This window comes from Strongylocentrotus purpuratus, unplaced genomic scaffold (assembly GCF_000002235.5).
Source record: "Strongylocentrotus purpuratus isolate Spur 01 unplaced genomic scaffold, Spur_5.0 spur5_contig_850, whole genome shotgun sequence".
NCBI classification, from domain to species: Eukaryota; Metazoa; Echinodermata; class Echinoidea; order Camarodonta; family Strongylocentrotidae; genus Strongylocentrotus; species Strongylocentrotus purpuratus.
The window spans coordinates 2397755-2422696 of record NW_022145558.1 but is presented as its reverse complement, the minus strand read 5'-3'; the positions used below and the strand labels follow the sequence as shown (position 1 = coordinate 2422696).

At 35.6% G+C, this 24942-nt stretch overlaps 1 protein-coding gene across 3 annotated transcripts in view; it reads right to left on the bottom strand.

The window, feature by feature from the left end:
- LOC757117 (adhesion G-protein coupled receptor G2) overlaps nucleotides 1-17788 on the bottom strand; it is a 34656-nt gene extending 16868 nt beyond the window's left edge. Inside the window, exons 1-6 of one of the 3 annotated variants that reach the window (XM_030994279.1) lie at nucleotides 17554-17788; nucleotides 10445-10576; nucleotides 8856-8933; nucleotides 5597-5674; nucleotides 3761-3838; nucleotides 335-381 (exon numbers count right to left, since the gene is read on the bottom strand). In XM_030994279.1, the coding sequence (XP_030850139.1) occupies nucleotides 335-381; nucleotides 3761-3838; nucleotides 5597-5674; nucleotides 8856-8933; nucleotides 10445-10576; nucleotides 17554-17620 (480 nt within the window). In that variant the 5' untranslated portion in view covers nucleotides 17621-17788. The remainder of the gene's footprint in view (nucleotides 1-334; nucleotides 382-3760; nucleotides 3839-5596; nucleotides 5675-8855; nucleotides 8934-10444; nucleotides 10577-17553) is intronic. The other 2 variants (XM_030994286.1, XM_030994293.1) reach the window with 2 other exon arrangements.
- Between the last annotated feature and the right edge of the window lie 7154 nt (nucleotides 17789-24942).

Below are 24942 nucleotides of genomic sequence, written 5' to 3'. Positions count from 1 at the left end.
TTAAGATATCGTACATTTTCCGAAATATTCTTCTATCAATGTATAACACAGGAGGGGATGGGAAATCGAGGAGAGTCTTTACTAGGTTTCCTGCCATTCCGGATTCATTATGCTTCATACACTGAAATCATATTATTGAGAGTGATATATCTATTATGAATATATATATATATATATATATATATATAAAGAGAGAGACAGACAGACAGACAGAGACAGAGAAGGAGAGATAGAGGGAGAGAGAGAGAGAGAGAGAAAGAGAGAGCATTATAGGTGAGAGCAAAAGGAAAAGCAATTGATATGAAAGAGTTATTAATGTTTAAGGATGACTTACATTCACTATCTTATTAACTTCTTCTTCGATTGGTGAGTGAGTTGTAACTGTGAAAAGAAAATCAAGCACAATTAAAAAAGAATTGATGTAGAGTATTATCACTATAGGAGACAATTATTCGGTTTCCGTTGTACATGGGAGCACTAAAACTAGAGGCTATCATGGAGCACAGGCTAACGAGAGATGATTCAAGAGATGATTTCAAATTTATTACATTATATAATTTTCTCCTAAAAAATAAGCAAAAAGCAAAAGGATGGAAAAGAAAAATTACTTTAAATAGCCATTTTTGACATGTTATTGTACATATGTATATATATAAATAATTCATAAAATAGTGTGTGGCAAAAATAGTCAACTGTGACTGATTGCAAAAACAAATCCAATCAAGAAAGAAGAAAGAAGAATGCCTTATGTAATCAGACATGTGCATGGTTACCTCTGAACTAAAGTGGGAATAATGCAACTATCATTAGTCCTGATGACTAATCTCGTGATGACTCTCAGTTATTGCAGCTGAACAGCTGAAATGTCCATGTTCAACTATGCGTTTCGGTGTATATCGTTTCAAATATAATTCAAGATGCCGTTCCTATGGTAAATAACCATTCTCCGATGATGCGATGATTATCAATAATATAATTGACCTAGAGTTACGTGTGGGTTACAATAAGGAACCCGTATGTATCATGCGAAAGGAAATGAGAGTATGATGGTTGCGTAGCTAAATCAAGGTTCATACTACTGCTGTTCTCCATTTTGAAATCATTATACAGTGCGTCCCAGAAAAAACAAAACCGAGAATGATCGATGTCTAAAGTGATGCTTGCATTTCCCTTAAAATTGATTAAGCGCATTCATTTTCACTGGCTGCCTGCCGTTGCAACAAACAGAGTTGACAAAAGTCTTTCGTCTTTTTTGTGCATGGCTGATCGTCAACGAAACGGAGTTCAGTCTTTTGTCAACTATGCTTCTTGCTACGGCAGGCAGACAGTGAAAACGAATTCGTTTAGTCGAATTATTCAAATGCAAGCATCACTTTAAACAAACAGAACTGTTTTATTCCTGGCTCGTCTTTCCTGATTGAGGTGTCATATGAAAGGGCAGAATATAAACTTTCTAGAAATGTGATTTTCTCTTTGAAATTCAGATACCGCCCGCCAAATGACTTTTTGGTACCCTCTCTTCAAATTGTTTTTAATGACTTATATATGCATCATATGAGTTGCATCAAATGAAAAAGGAGCATTTAAGCTTTACGAATATGTGTCATTTATTAATTATAATTGTGATTAGTTATGATAAAACATCGATAATTCTCTGTTTCGTTTTTTCTGGGACGCACTGTATATGAAAGAAAGCCAGTTTTTATTTCATAAGCCACATCGACAGTGGTACAATAGATTACATGACAAACATATATCCCGATAAAGCATGTAGGGCCTAGGACAAAACATATATCAAAACTTGATTAAAGTGAGGTTCCTTAAATCCATATCTTTTTAGTTTTAGGGACACAGTGGACAAAAGCATTAGACTTTCTACAGGTACTTTCAAAACCCGAGCTTTAAGATGATGACGTGGATCCTACTCAAATGATTGGTTGAAAGCGTACACGTGACCAGGCATTTATTTTGCCTTACGCGTAATTTGGATAATGACCGGTCATTATCCAATTCTAATGACCGGTCATTAGTAAAATCATGTTATACAACATAATTTTATAAAACAAATAAAATATAATCTCATAAAACAAATAAAACACAGTATTTTGTTCGGGCATTAGTAAAATTACCTACATTCGGTACGTGTTATACTGTTCCAAAGGTAACTGTGTTAGGGCACTGCTGTGTATTATTTGTATATTATGCAAATGTTATGTAGTCTAGTGGTATTACATTTGCATTCAAATGTTAACTCTTAAAAATGTAGATAGTTATATCGTTATCCACAGAACTCACAAAATCAAACTTCATAGTCTTCATAGTTGATTATGTAAACGTATGCACATTGGTATGAATTTAGCTATCACTAGGGCTTACAAAAATAATAAATTGCAAATAATGATAATACATAAGATTTGTATTGCGCCAAATCCACTTGACAGTCAAATGCTCAAGGCGCAGCTTGTGCAAAGATGAAATACATGATAAATATATACAAAAGTGCATTAGGAAAGGTACAGACATGGAAGGTAATGGTATTACAAAAAATAATTATAAGCTAAATTAAGCAATTATTTCTTAAGATTGTTTTTTAACACTTCACCAGAACTGCTATTTGTAATCCATTGAGGGAGAGTATTCCATAATGAAGGCCAAGCATGAGCAAAGGTTTGCTCCCCCACTTTGCAATCGTATTCATGATTGAAGTAACGAGTAATATACCATTCTTGTAATGAAATCAAATGTAATACATACATTTGCGTCTCTATGAAGTGTCTCAATACAAATATTTTATTCACCAGTAATGGATAATTGTATTTAATAGTCAGAATGCAATATGCATTTATTACGTGTTATTAGGTATGATAAGCCATAACATTTATCCTACACAGCAACAAATAATGTATGCGGTTCGCATTCTGCCTATTGAAATACAATAATTCGTAACAGATGAATGAAATAATTTGCATCAAGGCAGTTCACAAAGACGACTACATTAGATTTGGTTACATAATAAAAATGGTATTTTTGCGCACGATGGCACTAAATACAATCATATGTGTTTAACAAACGCACTAATGCTCTCGTCAACGTACTTTAAAAGATGGTAGTTGCTGCTACTTTGTTTGGCGTTCAACAAAAAGGGATAGAGCAACGTCGATCTGGCGCTGCTCAGCGGCTGCCGGGCTCACGATCAATTGGGCAAAAAGAATTTTCATTTCATTGGACTAAAAGATTATTATCATTATTATTATTATTATTATTATTATTATTATTATTATTATTATCATCATCAAAGCTGATTGTATTGGAACCGTCATGTGAACCTTTTCGACAACGTATGATGGGAGTTAGCCTGATCGAATGTTGACTCGCCATTCGTCCCTTTCTACGAAGGTATGTTGTACCAAGGCGCACATAATTACATTCTGTAGTTGGCATCTCCCTTGTGTGGTACCAGCTTGCTAGGTTCTGAGTAAAGCTTTATGAATAGCAATTGTTGGCAACATAATAGATGGCATCTCGACATAAAAGACTGCTAGTGCTATGTAAAATCAACTTTTAAACCATGTACTTACTTAAACCGCGCTTTCTCTATTAGAGAGCACACAATGTCTAGTTCCAAACTTAAACTGTGGTGAGTTGCCTACTCCATAGTTTGTACGTAGGGATTTTAGTGGGGTACTATAATTTTGGTTTTATGCAAATAGCCCTGACATTTTACAAGCTATTTACAAGTAATCTTTCGTTCAACGCTTACCTAAAGAGCTGATAGTTGTATATACCGGAGATAGAGTAGATGAGATCCCTTGAGTAGTGTCTTCCTGTGATGTTTGGCCTTGAGTACAATCCAAAGAAGTAAATGAATCATATTGACAATCGACTAAATAAACGAATTCGTAAAGTAAAGCACGTGATTACAACCCGGCCCCCCACTCAGTGTTATTTAGGGTACGCATATGCGTGTTCCAACCGACCCCCCCTTTTCAGCAAAAGTCCGGTGTGTAAAGTCAATACGGCTCGACCTTTTTCTTTTGTATACGAGCCTTTTTCAGCATCCCCCCCTTTTCAGCAAAAGTCCGGTGTGTAAAGTCAATACGGCTCGACCTTTTTCTTTTGTTACGAAAAGGACATTTTGGCAACACGCATGCGGTCATTTTGAAACCTGAGTGGGGGGGCCGGGGATTACAAATGGTAGTTGGAAAGGCTCGATTCTGTTAAACAGTAAAGATGGTATTTATCAAATATTATTTGAGTTCGAACACGCAAAATAAAAAAAGTGTTCCCATGCTATTGGTTAAATAAATTATACGTTTGAAAGAATATTAATTAAGTAGTAAACAAAACAATTATAATTTGAAAGAAGTAGCTACAAAAGATTTTGTTGATATATCTAGTTTCAAGACTAAACATTATTATTTATCCCTCCTGAAACAAAAACTTCAAAAACCAAATAGTACACGTTACTGGGAGTATTACTTGAATTTACCTTTATCTTGTAATTGGCAGAAAGTATCCAATTTTAGATTTCAACAATTAGGAAATAATAGGATAAAGCAAGTTAATTTTAAAGTATTGCATAATATATTTCCATCAAAACATAATTCATGCAGATGGTGTATAATGGAAAATGACTAGTGTGATATATGTAAAGAAACAGAAACTACTTCTCATGTTTTGTTAAAATGTAACAAGGTTAGGGTTTTTTGGAAAATTATTGAAATTGTTATTATAATTACTTTCATGAACAAATAAATATTAATGAAAGAGCATTAGTTATAGGTTATGTTATTGAAAAGGATGAAAACTTTGTGATAAACTTCATGTTAATTTTAGGAGAATACATAATAAACATAATGCATATCCAACTTCGGTATGATAGTAAAGAGTACAATAGTGAAAGTCTGTTCATTAATTTCAAATTAAAACTGCGATATTATATAGCAAATAAACAAAGTTTTTTATTGACGATACACAAAGAAATTTTTCGAGAACTGTTAAGGCTATAACTATTTATTTAATTACTTTTGTCTTTTTGTATTATGTTAATATGTAAATTGATGTCAATATATATGAAATGTGAAATATGTGAAATAAAACACCTCGGTAAGAGGCCAAGAAAAAAAAATCATCAAAGCTGATGGTATTGGAACCGTCATGGGAAACTTTTCGACAACGTATGATGCAAATTAGCCTGATAGAATGTTGTCTCGCCATTCGTCCCTTTCTACGAAGGTATGCTGTACCCAAGAGTACAGAGTTTCATTCACTAGTTGGCATCTCCCTTGTGTGGTACCAGCTTGCTAGGTTCTGAGTAAAGCTTCATGAATAGCAATTGTTGGCAACATAATAGACGGCAACCCGACTAGACTGCCAGTGCTATGTCAAATTAACTTTTAAACCATGTACTTACTTAAACCGCGCTTTCTCCATTGGAGAGCACACAATGTCTATTTCCCAACTTCAACTGTGGGTGAGTTGCCTACTCAATAGTTGGTGCTTAGGGATTTTAGTGGGCTACTATAATTTTGGTTTTATGCAAATAGCCCTGACATTTTACTAGCTATTTACAAGTAATCTTTTGTTTAACGCTTACCTAAAGAGCTGATAGTTGTAGAAACCGGAGATAGAGTAGATGAGATCCCTTGAGTAGTGTCTTCCTGTGATGTTTGGCCTTGAGTACAACCCAAGGAGGTAAATGAATCATATTGACAATCGACTAAATAAACGAATTCGTAAAGTAAAGCACGTGATTACAAATGGTAGTTGGAAACCTCGATTCTGTTAAACAGTAAAGATGGTATTCATCAAATATTATTTGAGTTCGAACACGCAAAATTGAAGAAATGTTCCCATGCTATTGGTTAAATAAATTATACGTTTGAAAGAATATCAATTAAGTATTTAACAAAACTGTAAGATACTAATCTCTGTTTTGTAAGGACATTTTTTATTTCAGTTGACGATCGGAGTATGACGTCAGAAGCGATGGTTTTTTGGTTGAATTTTTGGTCTGCCGAGTGGGGGCGTAACAATTTAGCTGCAAATGATTCTCAATTTTGGGAAAAGTCATCCTTCTGATTGCGATCAATATTTAGTATTTCCAGACAAGCCCAATGTTGTGAGTATAATTTGAACATATGATGTTGATAATTGATAACTAGCCGTCAGTTTGAGTTGGGTGTTGGTTTTATACAGTTCATAGTTTTCAGATAATTTGATGTATAAAATTTGTTATGAAAGTGATTTGTACGCACAGTAACTTTGTATGCATTACATGTGCAGTTACATAATACGGTTAAATAGTACGATACATGTGTGTAGTGTTATGGGGATAGTCTTTTGTACAGACCGTGTTGTGTTATTTTAATATCATTTATATATAGGCAGTTGTATAAAGTGACAGAATGTAGATAAATTCTGGTAACTGTAGACATGTATATAAAGAGGAATTTAGGGTAATATGTGTAGAGCCAAAAGGGTTATTGTTATTTCATTTTGGAACAGTGTAATATGTAACTTCAGTAAACATGCATTAATCATACAACTAATTTGATGCAAGATTGTTTGTAAACAGTTTAAAATTGACATATTATTTATAATTGTTTAATTCTGATTAAATTTCAGGTTGAACCGCCTTTTGTGAACGGTATCGCATCATGCTTGAAATTGTCGCTATTTATTGAAGTGCAGTCAGTCCGATTGGCAAGTTATACGCTACAAAAACAATTATAATTTGAAAGAAGTAGCTACAAAAGATTTTGTTGATATATCTATTTTCAAGACAAAACATTATTATTTACCCCTCCTGAAACAAAAACTTCAAAAACCAAATATTACACGTTACTGGGAATATTACTTGAATTAACCCTTTTCTTTTAATTGGCAGAAAGTATTCAATTTTAAATTTCAACAAATAGGAAATAATAGGATAAAGCAAGTTAATTTTAAAGTATTGCATAATACATTTCCATCAAAACATAAATTATGCAGATGGCGTATAATGGAAAATGACTAGTGTGATACATGTAAAGAAACAGAAACTACTTCTCATGTCTTGTTAAAATGTAACAAGGTTAGGGTTTTTTGGAAAATTATTGTAAACTTATGTAATAATTACTTTCATGAACAAATAAATATTAATGAAAAAGCATTAGTTATAGGTAATGTTATTGAAGAGAAGGAAAACTTTGTGATAAACTTCAGGTTTATTTTAGGGGAATACATAAATATACATAATATTATCCAACTTCGGTGTGATGGTAAAGAGTACAATAGTAAAAGTCTGTTCATTAATTTCAAATTAAACTACGATATTATATAGCAAATAAATATAAAAAAATATTGATGAAACACAAAGAATTTTTTCGAGAACTGTTAAGGCTATAACTATTTATTTAATTACCTCTGTCTTTTTGTTTCATGTTCACATGTAAATTGATGTCAGTATATATGACATGTGTAATATGTGAAATAAAACACCTCGGTAAGAGGCCAAGAAAAACAAATCATCAAAGCTGATGGTATTGGAACCGTCATGTAAACCTTTCGACAACCAATAATGGAAACTAGCCCGATAGAATGTTGTCTCGCCATTCGTCCCTTTATATGAAGGTATGCTGTACCCAAGAGTACAGAATTGCATTCTCTAGTTGGCATCTCTCTTGTGTGGCACCAGCTTGCTAGGTTCTGAGTAAAGCTTTCCAAATGCTTAGGAATTTTGATAGATGAAGAATTGAAATGGTCTAAACAAATCGAAAACGTAAGTAAACTTACCCAGAAAAACATTAGCATGATAAAGAGAGCAAATAGTTTTTTGCCTCAAAAATCCTTAAAGTTACTTTATAACAGTCTAGTGTTGCCACGATTAGATTACTGCTCTGTTGTATGGTCGAACCGATTTCATTCTCATACAACTAAGCTGCAAAAAATTCAAAAGAGGGCCGCAAGAATAATATTGAACAAGACATATGACACACCGTCGGCTGATTTGTTCACAAGTCTTAAATGGATGACACTAGACAAGCGGTTTGAGTTAAGTCGCGTTATGATGATATATAAATGCGTTCATAACTTAGCACCTTCTTACCTTCAGGTAGGCTTAATCAATCTTAATGATGTACATGAGCATCATACAAGGCAAATAGACAGTGGATGTTTGCGTGTGCCTACATTTCACACTGATTGTTATAAGTGTAGCCCAATTGTTTCTTCCATATTTGAATGGAATAAGCTAGATAATTCATTGAGAACGGCTTCCTCTGTCAATTCATTTAAAAGATTGTTTAAACAAAGTTGTAATTTGTGAATGGCTCAGCCGTATATACACTACGTGCATGTTCTGTAATATTTACATGACTTATTCACATAATTGCGACTTAATTAATATTTTCCTATTGACATTACTGTTTACTAGGTTAATGATATATGTTTATTTTGCAAACGAGTATTATTTTTGTAACTGTTCTGTATAAATGTTATAAACGATGTAAATATGTTCATTCAGGGCCCCATGTAAGACCACTACTTGTTGGTGAATGGGCTACCCTGTCAAAAGATTAGAAATAAATAAATAAATAAATAAATAGCAATTGTTGCCAACATAGTAGATGGCATCTCGATATAAAAGACTGCCAGTGCTATGTAATATGAACTTTTAAACCATGTACTTACTTAACCCGCGCTTTCTCCATTAGAGAGCACACAATGTCTAGTTCCCAACTACAACTGTGGTGAGTTGCCTACTCCATAGTTTGTACGTAGGGATTTTAGTGGGGTACTATAATTTTGGTTTTATGCAAATAGCCCTGACATTTTACAAGCTATTTACAAGTAATCTTTCGTTCAACGCTTACCTAAAGAGCTGATAGTTGTATATACCGGAGATAGAGTAGATGAGATCCCTTGAGTAGTGTCTTCCTGTGATGTTTGGCCTTGAGTACAATCCAAAGAGGTAAATGAATCATATTGACAATCGACTAAATAAACGAATTCGTAAAGTAAAGCACGTGATTACAAATGGTAGTTGGAAAGGCTCGATTCTGTTAAACAGTAAAGATGGTATTTATCAAATATTATTTGAGTTCGAACACGCAAAATAAAAAAAGTGTTCCCATGCTATTGGTTAAATAAATTATACGTTTGAAAGAATATTAATTAAGTAGTAAACAAAACAATTATAATTTGAAAGAAGTAGCTACAAAAGATTTTGTTGATATATCTAGTTTCAAGACTAAACATTATTATTTATCCCTCCTGAAACAAAAACTTCAAAAACCAAATAGTACACGTTACTGGGAATATTACTTGAATTTACCTTTATCTTGTAATTGGCAGAAAGTATCCAATTTTAGATTTCAACAATTAGGAAATAATAGGATAAAGCAAGTTAATTTTAAAGTATTGCATAATATATTTCCATCAAAACATAATTCATGCAGATGGTGTATAATGGAAAATGACTAGTGTGATATATGTAAAGAAACAAAAACTACTTCTCATGTCTTGTTAAAATGTAACAAGGTTAGGGTTTTTTCAAAAATTATTGAAAACTTATATTATAGTTACTTTCCTGTACAAATAAATATCAATGAAAAAGCATGAGTTATAGGTTATGTTACTGAAAAGAAGGAAAAATTTGTGATAAACTTCATGTTAATTGTAGGAGAATACATAATAAACATAATGCATATCCAACTTCGGTGTGATGGTAAAGAGTACAATAGTAAAAGTCTGTTCATTAATTTCAAATTAGAACTCCGATATTATATAGCAAATAAACAAAGTTATTTATTGACGAAACACAAAGAAATTTTTCGAGAACTGTTAAGGCTATAACTATTTATTTAATTACTTTTGCCTTTTTGTATTATGTTAATATGTAAATTGATGTCAATATATATGAAATGTGAAATATGTGAAATAAAACACCTCGGTAAGAGGCCAAGAAAAAAAATCATCAAAGCTATTGGAACTGTCATGTGAACTGGTATGGGAACCGTCATGTGAAACTTTTCGACAACGTATGATGGAAATTAGCCTGATAGAATGTTGTCTCGCCATTCGTCCCTTTCTACGAAGGTATGCTGTACCCAGGCGCACAGAATTTCATTCTCTAGTTGGCATCTCACTCGTGTGGTACCAGCTTGCTAGGTTCTGAGTAAAGCTTTATGAATAGCAATTGTTGGCAATATAATAGATGGCATCTCGACATAAAAGACTGTCAGTACTATGTAATATGAACTTTTAAACCATGTACTTACTTAACCCGCGCTTTCTCCATTAGAGAGCACATAATGTCTAGTTCAAAACTAAAACTGTGGTGAGTTGCCTACTCCATAGTTGGTACGTAGGGATTTTAGTGGGCTACTATAATTTTGGTTTTATGCAAATAGCCCTGACATTTTACAAGCTATTAACAAGTGATTTTGTTTTGAACGCTTACCTAAAGAGCTGATAGTTGTAGATATCGGAGATAGAGTAGATGAGATCCCTTGAGTAGTGTCTTTCTGTGTTGTTGGGCCTTCAGTACAACCCAAGGAAGCAAATGAATCATAATCTTGGCAATCTATGTCAACTATGAAAACGAGAGGGAGAGATTAAAATAGGAATGAAAAGTTTTCTTTTAAACATTAACAATCTGAGCAGAGAGATAGTAGAATGCCGAAAATTAATAAATATTTTTAAAAGAAGTTCCACAGTTATAAATGCATGCATATCACACCATTATGTTGGTAGCTTGGCTAGGTGTAAAAATGTCAGAGGTAAAATTGTCAGAGGAAAAAATGTCAGAGGTAAAAATGTCAGAGGTAAAAATGTCAGAGGTAAAATTGTCAGAGGTAAGAATGTCAGAGGAGCCATGAAAATTACCCATTTACCGGACATTTTGGGAACACGCAAGGTATCCCTCCGTTCATGGAGTGGGGGGGGGTTCACTTTATTCTAAATCCAAGGACTTAGGGGGTTCGAATCCAAGCCCGGCAATACAGTCACTGTTAGGGTCTCAGTCTATAATGCGATATTCCGATGGCCGGGTTAATAATAATATCTGTAATGCGCTTAGAGGCGAGTTGACGTCGATGTATTAAGCGCTATATAAACCTCAAATGTTGATATTATAATTAGAATGAATAGGCACTATGAACATGACGGACAAAGAAAGAGGACAAAATATACAGTTCCTCATTCTACCCTCAACAATTGCTGTGGTAGATAAAGGAACATCCATTCACTGCTATTATGTAAAAATGTGTAGAACAGGTGTCACATGCATATTCACTTGTGCTACTTATTTTACATAATAGCAGTGAAGGGAGGTTCCTTTGTCTACCACAGCAATTGTTGAGGGTAGAATGAGGAACTGTATATTTTGTCCTCTTTCTTTGATCGTCATATTCATAGTGAGGACGGTTCACGGTTAGCCAGTGGGCTCGTGTGACGTCACGGGTCAAAGGTCACATGAGATGTACATAGTACCAATAGTACCAATTTAATGCTGCTGCTGCCTGATAGCACAACTACAACACTGACGACCTCACACTTGGAGGGTCCCTAAATCTTCAACCGAGTATTCGGTTTGCTCAGTTGAAATGAGCATCACGTTGTTAGTAACTCACCACCAATACTAAATTTAAAAAACCGAACAAATATCAATCAATAAATATTTCTGCTAGATTTTCGAACTTTAATACAGTAAATCGCATCTGACTGCAAGGTTAGAATAGAGAGATCTTTTTGTCACGAACTACATGTAATATAACACCGAGGCTGAGCCTTGACAGGCGATGGAGTCGGTAAAAAAAGAGAGTCCACTGTTTTCCTAGACCTGTGGGCCCGAATTCACAAAGGAGGTTATTCGACAAACCTCATTGTGTATGTGCGTCATATGACGCGTTTTGACGCGTTTCAGACCAAGGTTTGTCTGAACCTTGGTCTGAAACGCATCGAAACCTAGGTTTGTCGACAAACCTCCTTTGTGAATTTGGGCCTTGATGTTCTTAATATTATTTCCCATTTCATGAAGTCAGAAAATAAATGTACTAGGTGAAAAGTAGAAAGTTCATGGGAAAAAAATATAAGCAAAGAAAGATAATGGCCCGAATTCACAAAGGAGGTTTGTCGACAAACCTTGGTTTTCGTACGTCATATGACGAGTTTTACGCGTTTTTTTACAAACCTGGTTTGTAAAGAACAAAAGGAGGTTTGAGCTCAAACCTTGCTTTGTGAATTCAGGCTATTACGTTTCACTTTACTCCGTGTGCACAACGCGGAGAAATGCGCAGCGGTTGTAACCAATACGAGATATTATGTCTCATTTGAACTTGGGCACGTGACGTCATACGAGCTCGCTAGCTATCCATGGACTGGCTTTATATAGGACCGTAATGTTGTATTTCCCATAGTGATTGACTTGTATCTAAATATGCACGTGCTTGTCATTTATGGAAAAGCAAGGCTACCGATGGTCTGTATCTGTTTGGAACCACACCATGCAGCCATCTGAAAGAGGTTTGCACAAAATAATGTTTATAAACTGCTGTCCGTCGCACGAGGAAAATGTACTTGCTGAGCAGGGGTATCGATTACTTTTCACTATCTCATTTGTTAAATATTGACCAAAATAATGAAAGGGCAAAAAGGGCAGCCGAGGATTGCTTACATATCGAAAATAATCTAAACGTAATATTGAATTAATGAAGCAAGACTTATTAATTGAGGGGTGGGAGGATGTATACAATGAAGCTGACGTGGACATATCATATAATCTCTTGAATAATAAATTACAACATTATTATGAAAAAAATATTCCCATATGTAAAGTAAAAAATAATAGAAAAACCCCCAAACATCCTTGGATAACAAAGGGTTTATTGAAATCAATACAGACACGTAATCGCCTTTACAAATCACATTTACACAATCCTAATGAAGCCAATTTAAAAACATACAAGTTATATCGCAACAAGTTGACAAAATTAATTCGTTTATCACGTAAAATGTATTATGCTAATAGAATAAAGAATGTCAGTTCAAAATAAATGCAACATGGAAAATCATCAAAGAGGTAATGGGAACTAAGGCAAATCCCCCACCTACTGATGATATGACTTTAAATGGTTCTAAAGTTGACTCTTCCCTTCATGCAATCTCATTTAATTCATTTTTTACAAACATCGGACCCGAACTTGCAAGCAAGATTAATAGCCGAAATGCGCATTTCACGGATTATCTCCCCCAACCTAATCCACATTCTCTGTTCTTGAGCCCCACGAACCCCACCGAAATTATCAATATTACACGTTCTCTCAACAGCTCCAAATCTCACGGGCATGATAGAATTAGTGTGTCTCTTTTAAAAAAAAAATCCACCCACTTGCTAACCCTCTTAGTCACATTTTCAATAAATCATTATCACAAGGTGTTTTTCCGGACTTATTCAAAATCGCCAAAATCAATCCAATTTTCAAAAAAGACAATCCTCATGAAATTAGGAATTATCGCCCCATATCTCTACTCCCAAGTTTATCCAAATTTTTGAAAAAATAGTATATAATAGACTCTATGAATTTATCAACAAACACAATTTGCTATTTTCTAATCAATATGGCTTCAGAAAAAATTACTCAACAAACCTGGCTTTAATCCAAATTTATGATAACATTACAAACGCCATAGCTAACGAAGAACATGTCATTGGTATATTTTGTGACCTCAGTAAGGCATTCGATACACTTAATCACGATATTTTACTTTCAAAACTTAATTATTATGGTATACGAGGTCAATTACTCCTTTGGTTTAAAGATTATTTAAGAAATCGAAGACAATATGTCACATTTAATGGTTATGACTCTGATTCACTTTTAGTTCAATGTGGTGTCCCTCAAGGCTTAATTCTAGGCCCACTGTTATTTCTGCTATATGTCAATGACATTATTAATACATCCTCCATTTTATCTTTTGTATTATTCGCTGACGACACAAATATCTTTTTTTCTCATACAAATCTCACTTCCTTAAAAAACATATTAAATCATGAAATAAACAAAGTATCACAATGGTTTGAACACAAAAAAGACCCACTTCATCTATTTTAAACACCATTCTCATAATACTGATACTCCAATTCACTTACAGATTGACGGCATGCCATTAGAGCAGAAAACTCACCCTAGATTTTTGGGTGTTATCATGGATCAAACTTTATCTTGGAATGAACATCTGCACCATATCATAATAAGTATCTCAAAAAGTATTGGAATTATTTCCAAGTTAAGATTTATTTTACCTCATAAAACTTTATTTTTATTGTACAGTGCGTCCCAGAAAAAACGAAACCGAGAAGTATTGATGTTCTATCATAACTTAATCACAACCATAATTAGTGAATAATACATATTTGGAAAGCTTAGAGTCTCTTCTTTTAGTTGATGCTACTCAGATGATGCATATTTTACGCATGAGTGATTAAAAGCAATTTGAAGGAAGGAAACCAAAAAGACATTTGGCGGGCGGTATCTGAATTTCGAAGAAAAATTCACATTTCTAGAAAGTTGAGTTTCTGCCCTTTCATATGACACCTCAATCAGGAAAAATGAGCGAAGAATGACAAAGTTCTGTTTGTTTAAAGTAGTGCTTGCATTTCCATAATTGTATTAAACGAATTCGTTTTCACTGGCTGCCTGCCGTATCAATAAACGAAATTAACAAAAGACTTAACTCCGTTTCGTTGACAATCAGCCGTAGACGAGAGTCTTCATGCATGGCTGATTGTCAACGAAACGGAGTTAAGTCTTTTGTCAAATCTGCTTAATAATTACTAATTTAATATAACCAGAGATTCACGGACAGAACAATAAGACGATTAGCCGGTGTAAGTAACGTGATTATTACCATCAACCTTGGATGACCTGTGAAACCAGTCGATAAAGGTGCTTATGGGAGCCTTCCAAAGTTGCGACTGTGCCCCGACGCGTCGGGGCGCAGAGCAGGATATGAGAACAAAGGAGGCGCCTCTTTGCGCCCATTTGCGCCTTTTTGCGTCGGCTACGAGAGGACTCCAGTTGGTTTCCAGCTCATTAAAATCTGGCTATTGTTTGGAATCCCTTTGTTACGAGAAGACCAAATAATTACGTATTTATCGCCACCATCGGTTAACGGACAAAAAACTCGTTGCTTGGTCAAGTGGTTATTTGGTCATAAACACTTGATTTACAGAGGTAAGTGGAATCACGTTACTCCAGTCGCGTGATAAGCTGGTGGTTTTTAGGTTAGATAAAACGTGAACAGGAGTACCTTTTTTGTTTTAACGAAGGCACGTGTCGATAACGTTTAAATCTAGTTCAAAAGGCACTATACTTTAAAATCACTTAAAATACACTCCCAAAAGAGGTTACTTTTTAGTGTTCTGTTTATTGGGCTTTAGAATGTTTATTAATATTTAATGTGCTGTCAAATTACGAGCACACATAATATATATATTTATACTTTGTTATTTCTGAATAAGAAATCAAACATTTTAAACCACATTTCCCCTGGAAGGGTAGAGGAAGGCCTTTTTATCATAATAATTCGTTATTTCCCCGGCATCATGGCGGAATGAGGTAGCAAATGCTCTCTTAATTCATGTTACATGTGATTAGTGATTATGTTAAATTATACTTTATGCAATTAAAGGGACAATTGAGTTTTGGTATAGAGGGCTCTACACAAAATAATTTGTTCTGACAAAATGACAAAACGATCTTTGTTTGGTCAAAATTGGTTCACTGAGAGACGGCTGAAATATCCATAAATATAACCATTTCTAATTATTGTGGGGCCCCACAAATATTTGATACTTTGAACCAGCCGTTGAAAGACAAAAAATGCTTACACCTCTCAAACAGATGTTTTTTTAATAGTTGTTGATGATCCTTCTATTAAATCATTATTTTAACGAAACATAACATGCACAATTTTATTCCAAAAATGGTTGAAACCAATGACTTTTTAGAGAATGCCCTCATGTGGTTTAACGGCTCTTTGTAATTGTTAGCAGGCTTATTACTGAGTCGTTCGTAATTTTGGTTTACCTTTCGAGCATATAGCTCCGTTTAGTCTCATTTTGACAGCGCCCCCTATCGTCAGAGTTCAGCAGCAACATGTTAGCCGATGGACTTTTACCCAACAAAATCGTTAAAAAATCATTTGTTTTGTTTAAACGAAAAGCACTATCACCCCGACGTACGTTGACACTAGCTCTTTCATTGGAACCCTCATGCCCATTGACTTTTGAAAGTTCACCCACCGTAATTTGATCAAAATAGGTCGTCAGCTCGCCATTGCCTATATAACACAGATGCAAAAAGTCGAACTTTGGAAGCAATTTGCCTCGCAATTGTAAAGTTATAGGTCAAGCACACGAAGGATAACAAGCATGAATTATCATAAATCGGTTCTGATGGGTTCATTATGTCCAATTCAGCCAACCCCCTACCGTAATTTTTCCATTTAGTGTAGGCAAACATTTTGCCGAGGTAAGCAAAAACATGAATATTCATGAACGCCATGGACTATTCGATTATTTACAGAGGGGTGCAATTGTGCATCACATCAAACTCCCCTACTTTCAGTCAATTATTTAATTGTATTATGTAGTTTTGTAGGTTCATTTTACTAACTGTTTAATTATCAGATATCAATGATGGTTTAAAGATATGGAAAAGGTTGTATTTTATATTTAGCAAGGCAATCTCACATACAAAATCACTATCAAGTGTCGTCTGATCCGCCGATTGCCGTCTGCTTTATACGTTCAAGGCACATTTATCGGTGGACTGTGAAGTAGACAGTTTACTCGTCATTGTAGATTTATGATAAGCCATCTTTCATTTATTAGTCTTTAATTGGTGACACACATACAATTATCACATACATGAACACTCTCACTTCCCCTCCCTAACACACCATTTCCGCACACCCGGTTCACACATCATACCCAATGGCATATACACCCTGCAACAAAGTGGAACATTCTAGACGTCGAACTAGCTACGTTTGGGCTGGCATTAGTCCAGCGAGCGAAAATGAGACAAACGGAGCAATATGCATGTTGCAGTTATAACTATTACTAGTTTGTAATGTAATGGTGCAGGTTTTGGTTACTCACATTCAGTTTGACCAAAGGCGTACTCTCTTTACCAAACTGAACTATCCATTAAACTTTGTAATTGTGATTGAGTGATTGCCGAACAAATACAAATAATTATGATGATGATGATGATAATAATGATAATAATAACAACAATAATGCTAATAATAATAATAACAATAAAATAATATTTTGTCATATTATTATATATGAACTTTTGGATAATGTATCATACTTAATCAAAGAAAATTGTACTTTTTCTTTTCAAATATTTGTCAAATACGTCGACGGTATAATGGTAGCCACACATGAAAAGACGATGATTGTCTTTTAATCCAGGTTGTGTTCCACTGATCAACCAATTCTACATGCTTTTAGTCAACTTAACCAAACTTCAAATAACAATCATTTAAGTTACTCACCCGTTTGACAAAACGGAAGTAAAAATATCAGAACACAGGGCCACGAAATAAATCGTTCACGAACCATCTTCCTTTTCCACGTCCAGATAACCTCTGTACAGACTGACACTGATGATGTTGAAAATGAGAGAAATTTAATGACACAGCCACTGGTTTTGAGACAATGATTGGTGTCACAGTGGAATAAGTCAAGGTCGTACACACACGCACGCCCATATGAATATGAGGATTTAGTCACAACTATACGTACACGCACGCCCATATGAATATGAGGATTTAGTCACAACTATACGTACACGCACGCCCATATGATTATGAGGATTTAGTCACAACTATACGTACACGCATTTCCAAGTAAACGTATTTTTTATGAATAAGACAGCGATCAAGGAGGAAATCACCCTGATATCTTCCTTGTTATTAGTGTAGGCAAAGTTCACAACTTAAGGAGTTTGTCAGCAAAGATTAGAATTTTAGCCTCTCTCTTTGAAAACAATATTTGATTTACAAGATTAGTGTCCAAACCATTGCCGACTTTTGAAATAAATTTAAATAATTTGTTTTTCCGTACGTTAATCGTTTGTGTCAGTAATGGACACAAGAGTGTGTTTTTTAGGGGGGCGGGCGAAGGGGTTGAGTCCCCCCCCCCCCAAAAAAAAAAAAAAAAAAAAAAATAATAATAATAATAATAATAATAATAATAATAATAATAATAATTTTAAAAAAAATAATAATAAAAAATAAAAAATAAATAAAATAAAACAATAAAGTAAATAAATAAATAAACAAAATCGTGAAACATATTCAGAAAATGAATACGTAACTCGCTAGCGGCTAATGATTATTGTTTTCTTATAATATATATCTCATATCTTTCCCGATTCAAATTATATCATGTTTGAGGAGTTTGAGCTGATGAAAAGCTAAGCCCAGGGGTCCGTTTCATAAAACTTGTTATCTATAACAACTGCTAAATGTCTATGACAAATTTGTTCTCAGCCAATCAGATGCCATGATTTCAGTATCTTATAACAGTAGCTTGTAACTTGTTATTGATATCAAGTTTTATGAAACAGGGTCCAGGTATTCCAGGATGCCCATCGGAAGGAGGGAGATGAAAAAGACCTTTAGAGGGCTTCCTGTTTATACTAAGACTATTTTTTAATCCTAAAACATTGGGATACATCTTGTTATCGTTGTTATGATTGGTTCATATACACTGTTGCCCATAAAGTCGGAAAAATTTGTTTACCTCTTTTCGTGAAATATTTTGACAATAAGATTTATTATTGATAGTCTTGTCTACGCTGTTGTTCAGTGCCGTGGTTGGTGTCTTATCAGAATCAGTAAAGCAAGTTGTGTTATGGAATATGCTGTAAGCAGATGTCTTAGTATTTGAAGACCGAATTAATGTTGTAAATGGAGAGGGGTTTCACCAACGGGAAGAATGTATTTGAGTGCAAAGGCCTAGAAATCAATGTGGGAAAGGCGGATGCGATGGAAGCAAGTGGTGGCAACATCAACAAAAGAAAACAAAGTAGATCCTTATAGTGTCAGATGCACGGTGGGTTAATGTGAGATGTGTTGAAATAAAGGAAATTACCAACAGAGTGCCTGGGAGTTTTGAGAGCAAGAAATGCAAAGAGATGAGTAATGTACTGGTGGATGAGCAAGGGGGTTGTATATGGTATTATGGTGAGAAGGTTGAATGGTTTTGATATCTTTTGGATACAATCAACAGTGGTGGTGGATGTGAGATTGCAGTTACAAGTAGATACAGCTTCGGGTGGATGAAACTTAATGAGCTGGGCCTGACCATAGTTGGTAGAAGGTTTAAAGGCGAATTCTATAACACTGATGTTAGAACAGCTATGGTATATGTTTCAGAAACCAGGAAACAGAAAACAGTAGAAGGTATCTTGAGGAAAACGGAAAGAGCCATAAAAGGGAAAATGAGCGGTGTGAAACTATCAGATAGAAAGAACTCAAGTTTAATAGCTCATGGAAATGATGGGTCAGGAAGAAACTGTGATGGAATTGGTAAAGAGAAGTTGATTAAGATGGATGGGTCATGTGTTAACAAAGGAAGATGATAAACTGTAAAAACAGTTTTTGATCTGACAGTGAATGGCATAATAGGAAAAGAAAGACCAAATATTTCAAAGAAAGATATGGTGAAGAGATAAAGCAGTAGGGTTAAGCTGACCATGGATCTACATAGTCTAACCGAGGAGGATGCTTTAGGCAATAAGAAGTGGAGGGAGGGAGCTCATAATGGCGCAAAAGTCAGTAACCCCTCCTAAGAGGGAAATTACTTGTATCGGTGTTGATAATGATGATCTTGATGATGATGATGATGATGATGGTGATGAAAATAATGATGATGATTATGATGTTATAAGGTCAATAAGCTCCCATAACTTTATTGATCAATCTTTATTAATCAAATATTGTCACATCGTTAGTGATCAGTTATTGCCACAATCAGTTCACACAAAGAGATACATACGTTGACCAACTTTATAGGCAACAGTATAGGTTGAAAAAACCCACACAAGATAGATTTTCATGTCATGTCATGTCAATTGCACGATTTGTTTCTTTATACGATATTCTTATCAAGTCTGTACACTCCTTTTGCTACACGACAATTCTTTTAACGAATGTTATTTACATTTTCTGCAGTTTCTAACTGATCAGATCAGGATATCTAAAAATATGAAAGGCTTTACATTAATGATCAGAAAAAAATGCACTAACCCTGGTTCGTTACGGGTGTTTGTTTGTCTGTCTTCTTTGTATGTAGACAGAATGTTTAATTCTTTGAAATATCAATTGTTGGGTTTCTCTCTCCCCCATCACTCAATCTTAACTTCCTTTCGGTACACTGAGGATTTAAAGTTCACATGTGATATGAACGAGTTATTTCTTATATTAACTCGTGGCATAATGTAACAGCAGTATACCTGTTTTTTTTATCACCCACACCAAAGTCCAGTGCTAAAGTCTTAAAAGAACATCCTGTCACGTGCAAGTTGCAGGATATTCTTTTCAGACTTGTAGCAGTGGACTTTGATGTGTGTGTGATATCTAAACAGATTTCGTTAGCCAGTTATTTTAATGGATGGTTTCAAAACAGCATATCATATTCAGTGGAAATGCCAAAGATCATACAAACATCCGACATGTAAATGAATACATAAAAACGACCGCAACTGCTTACGGAAATTGAACCTAAATTCAAACTATTGAAATGTGCGAACATAACTGTAACGTATTACGTAATCTAAAGTAACCTCTACAGGATATACAATAGGGTATTGAAATTGCCCTTGATATCATTATTGGAAGGTAGTTGCGATATATACAGTGTGTGTCAGAAAAAGTTTACACCTAGAAAATTGCTAATTATTTTTAAAAATCATCTATGAACAGTAAATTATCTTATGAAAGAGTGTTTTATCCCAAATTATTTGGTATCATTCTTTTGTGGTATGTGTTCTCGTTTGGATGAACAGGAGGCATTTTTTTGTGAGAGTGCAAAAATCGACTTTCGCCAAAGTTGCTTATGTGATGTTTGAATAAAACAATTGGGATTTGGGTATTAATTCGGTCCTTGCTGATCCAAATAACATCCCTAACAAATGTAATCATGCCACACATATCAAATATCGAATATCAAATATCAACGAACATTTGTGCGCGCGTGTGTGTGTATGTGACTTAACTTCTGCAAAAAGCTTATGCAATGCATTTCATTTGATTCATTCAATTCAATTCAATTCATTCTCTCACTCCGCTACATAATACATGCTGTAGGCATGGACTCTCGCAAACAATGCCTCCTGTTCATCCAAACGTGAACACATACTACACAAAAATGATACCAAATGATTTGGGATAAAACACTCTTTCATAAGATGTATAATAATTCACTATTCAAAGATCATTAAAAAAAATATTAGCATTTTTTTAGGTGTAAACTTTTTTTGACTCACACGGTATATCTATATATATTTATATATATATAGGCTATGTATAGTTATGTATGTGTGTGGGGGTGTGTAATGAAGCCCGATGAAGTGATGGAGCTTGTTCAACTCTTCAAAAACTTGTACTAAAGATTGATTTTATGATATCCATTCTCAGAAGATCGATGAACGGTGCTTAACATGACCTCTAGATTTGTCCATATATTTTAAAATTCTATTTGATAAGGTCACTATGCTTCTATATATGAGATACTAGAGACGCTTAATGATGAAAATTAGATAAATATTAATTTCGCATCAATAATTTAAGTTGATATCAGAGCTTGCTACGAAATATTCAAGCACCACGTAAACGTATATTGTAAATTGATGCTATTCAAAGTGTTTTCCAAGTGACATTTACAAAAACGATAATAACTGTGAAGTATTCGTTTAACTTCTTTTGAAATGCATAGGATGATGACTGTGGGACACTATTCCAGGTTTAACCATGATTTCATTGCAAATGACTTTGTGATTTTTAAGAACATGCCAATTAAAACTTGATACATTTATTATGAGACACCCTGTATACATATTTTATATACATGTATAAATATACATGTGTGTGTGTTTGTATTCAAAATGCCGTCAGGTTATCATAGTGTAAATGATACTACCAGTACCTCTTAATCGAGTTCAACGTTTTCATTTGACCAGGATGTCCTGTTCGAAGACACCATTTGTCATTAGAAAAAGAGGAATGATAAAATGTGAGTTTGCTCAGGCTTCCGTGAATGTTTAAAGCAGGCGCGGATCCAGGATTTCTTAGGGGGGGGGGCGACCAAATTCTAAATTATGCGAGCAAAGTATTGGTACGTAATGGTGACCAGCATTGACGTAATGGGGGAGGGAGGGGGTGTAGGGAGGGGCGATTTCCCCTACCTCCTCCGCAAAGCGCCGAAGCTTTGACGTTTCATTATATCATTATAGTCAGGTGGCTTAGCGAAATTATAGTTACACTGCGGATAAAAGCGCCATTTTTAGTACAGCGCTTCCTTAGGACCTACTGAACGATATTAGCCTAGGAGCTCTCGGTAAAAATTGATTTAAAGGTGTTAAGGGCGGGTGCGTTAATATCCCGGAGCCCCTAAGTAACATATAAGGTAAAATAACATTGATTTGTTGTTGTACGAATGTGATTTTGGGTACAGGGCTTTTTAGGAGCTTCTGAATGATGTTAGGGTAGAAGACCCCAACAAAACATTAAAATAGGTGTGAATTGGGGGCGGGGGCGTCGTACCGGAGCCCCCATATTATATATCATGTAAGATCACATTGATTTGTGGTTTAGGACAACCTTTTCTGTACATGGCTTCCTTAAGACCTACTGAAAGACATTAGGGTAGGAACCCCTTGCAACAATTTCCGAAAAGGGTGTGGGGTGGGGGCGTCGTCCCCTAGTCCCCAAATAATTAATATCGTAAAATAACAATGATTTTTTTTTTCTTCTTGTACGAATGCAATCACATAAGTGTGAAGAGGGTCGGGGCGTTGATCCGGAGCCCTCGCGTTGATTTTGTTTATGTTTACCTTAATACTTTGCATACTCTGGGGTAGAATGTTGTGAATTGCCAGTTACTAGTCTTTACAAAACAGAACATGCTCATGTCAGGTGGCTAAGCGTTACTATCAACTAATCATAGCCTATAGGAGCCCCTCGGAATTTTTGAAATCATGGGGATGCCAGTACCAATGGATGCCACAGATTTCCTGGATGTGACATATACAGCTTTGGCTGGCGGCAGGATGAAATCTTCAATCCTGGAAGTCAAAAAGGCAAACACCTCTTTCTCGTTGAGTGGGTCACTGAGAAAGTCCATTCAATTGCCTGGTACTTTGGTCTCACCCGATACTTTCCTGCGCACACTCTTGCCTCTCTTTTCTCGGGTAGATTCTTTCAAGCTATCTGGAATGTATGCGTCCCACACAACATCCAACCTCATGGCGTCCTGAAGCTGCTTTTCCAGGTAAAGGCCGAATTCCCGGTCTGCATACTCATGGAAGGTGCTGACACGGGTAGTGGGCAGACATTGTATGATGAAGGCACCATTTGCAGTCATAGGTTGAAGGTGGCTCTGATTGACCAGGTTGCTCAAGACATTTTAGCAGGTCTGACTTCGTGCTGGGCAAATGAAGCTTGTTAAAGTCTGAGAGGAAAGGAACTCTCTGCCAGTCACCATCCCGGTTTTGCAAAGATATGTACAACTTGCCGAAGAGTGTCACGTTGTTTGATGCACTTTGATCTTCTTCCCCTGCTTAGATGTTAACTTACTTTTAGGTTTACTGAAAATTGCAAGAGAATTCCTCTTGATTTGGTCATGGATGGAGTGGCTGCGCACATCAAGCACAATCTTGACAAAGTTCTTGTACTGTTTCCTGCCTGTGTCCTACAATATGTGCAATACGGCTACCACTGATTCATCCTCGCAGTTGCAACTGTCAAGAGTTACTAGTTCTGAGAAATCATCCAAGAAAGGATTGCCCATTCGTCTGATGGTATCGGAGAGGCTGACAATCTGTCGCTGGAAGCTCTTCTGTTTTGAGAGAACCTGCTCATGATGCTGGAAGTTCTCTGGGATTTCTGTGTCATCATCAGTAAGGTATTCTACTTCGAATTGCTTTAGCAGCCTGGACATCTCTGGTCCCGAAAGCATCCATCTTCGGAAAGCCACAGGGCTTTCTGTGAGTCCAACAGCTCTACAAGAACCTTTCAAAATCTTGTTCTCCTGCTCATGAGCTTGATCAAATGGGATTGCAGAGATTTTGTTACTTGTCTTGGAAAGGACCCAGTGAGAAAATTCTCAAACTCATCTTTGATAGTGTCGGGCAAGGACTTCATATCTCTGATGTGGACTGGCATCCACCGTGAGTAGTTCACATGATCCAAGGCAAAGAACAGTGGTGTGGGTTCCTCCAAGACTTCAACATAAAAAGGAAAATTCTTCTCTTTGTGAGCCCTGATGAAGATAAGAATGAGGGTTCATATCTCATGATCAGGTCCCAATACATGAAAGTAGGACTTCTCCTCTGCATGTTGTTTCTCCAAGCCGTGGCAGACTCTTCATCTTTGGGGCGCTCGCTGTGCATGAAAACTTCACTCTGAAGATTGTGCAGAGTCAAGAGAATGATTTGGTAGGCGCGCCTAGTTCGGGTTAGGTGTGCTGCCTTCAGATACGAGTCGGTCGTGCCAGATGACGCTACCTTTGCCTCTGTGAGGGCTGTAGTCAAGCCAGAACTTTCTAAGACATCTTCAAGTGTATTGTATATTACCATTTCTGCATGTCTGCAGACCCGTATCAGGACAATTACCCCCTGGGCAATCACCCCCCGGAAAATTACCCCCCGGAAAACTACC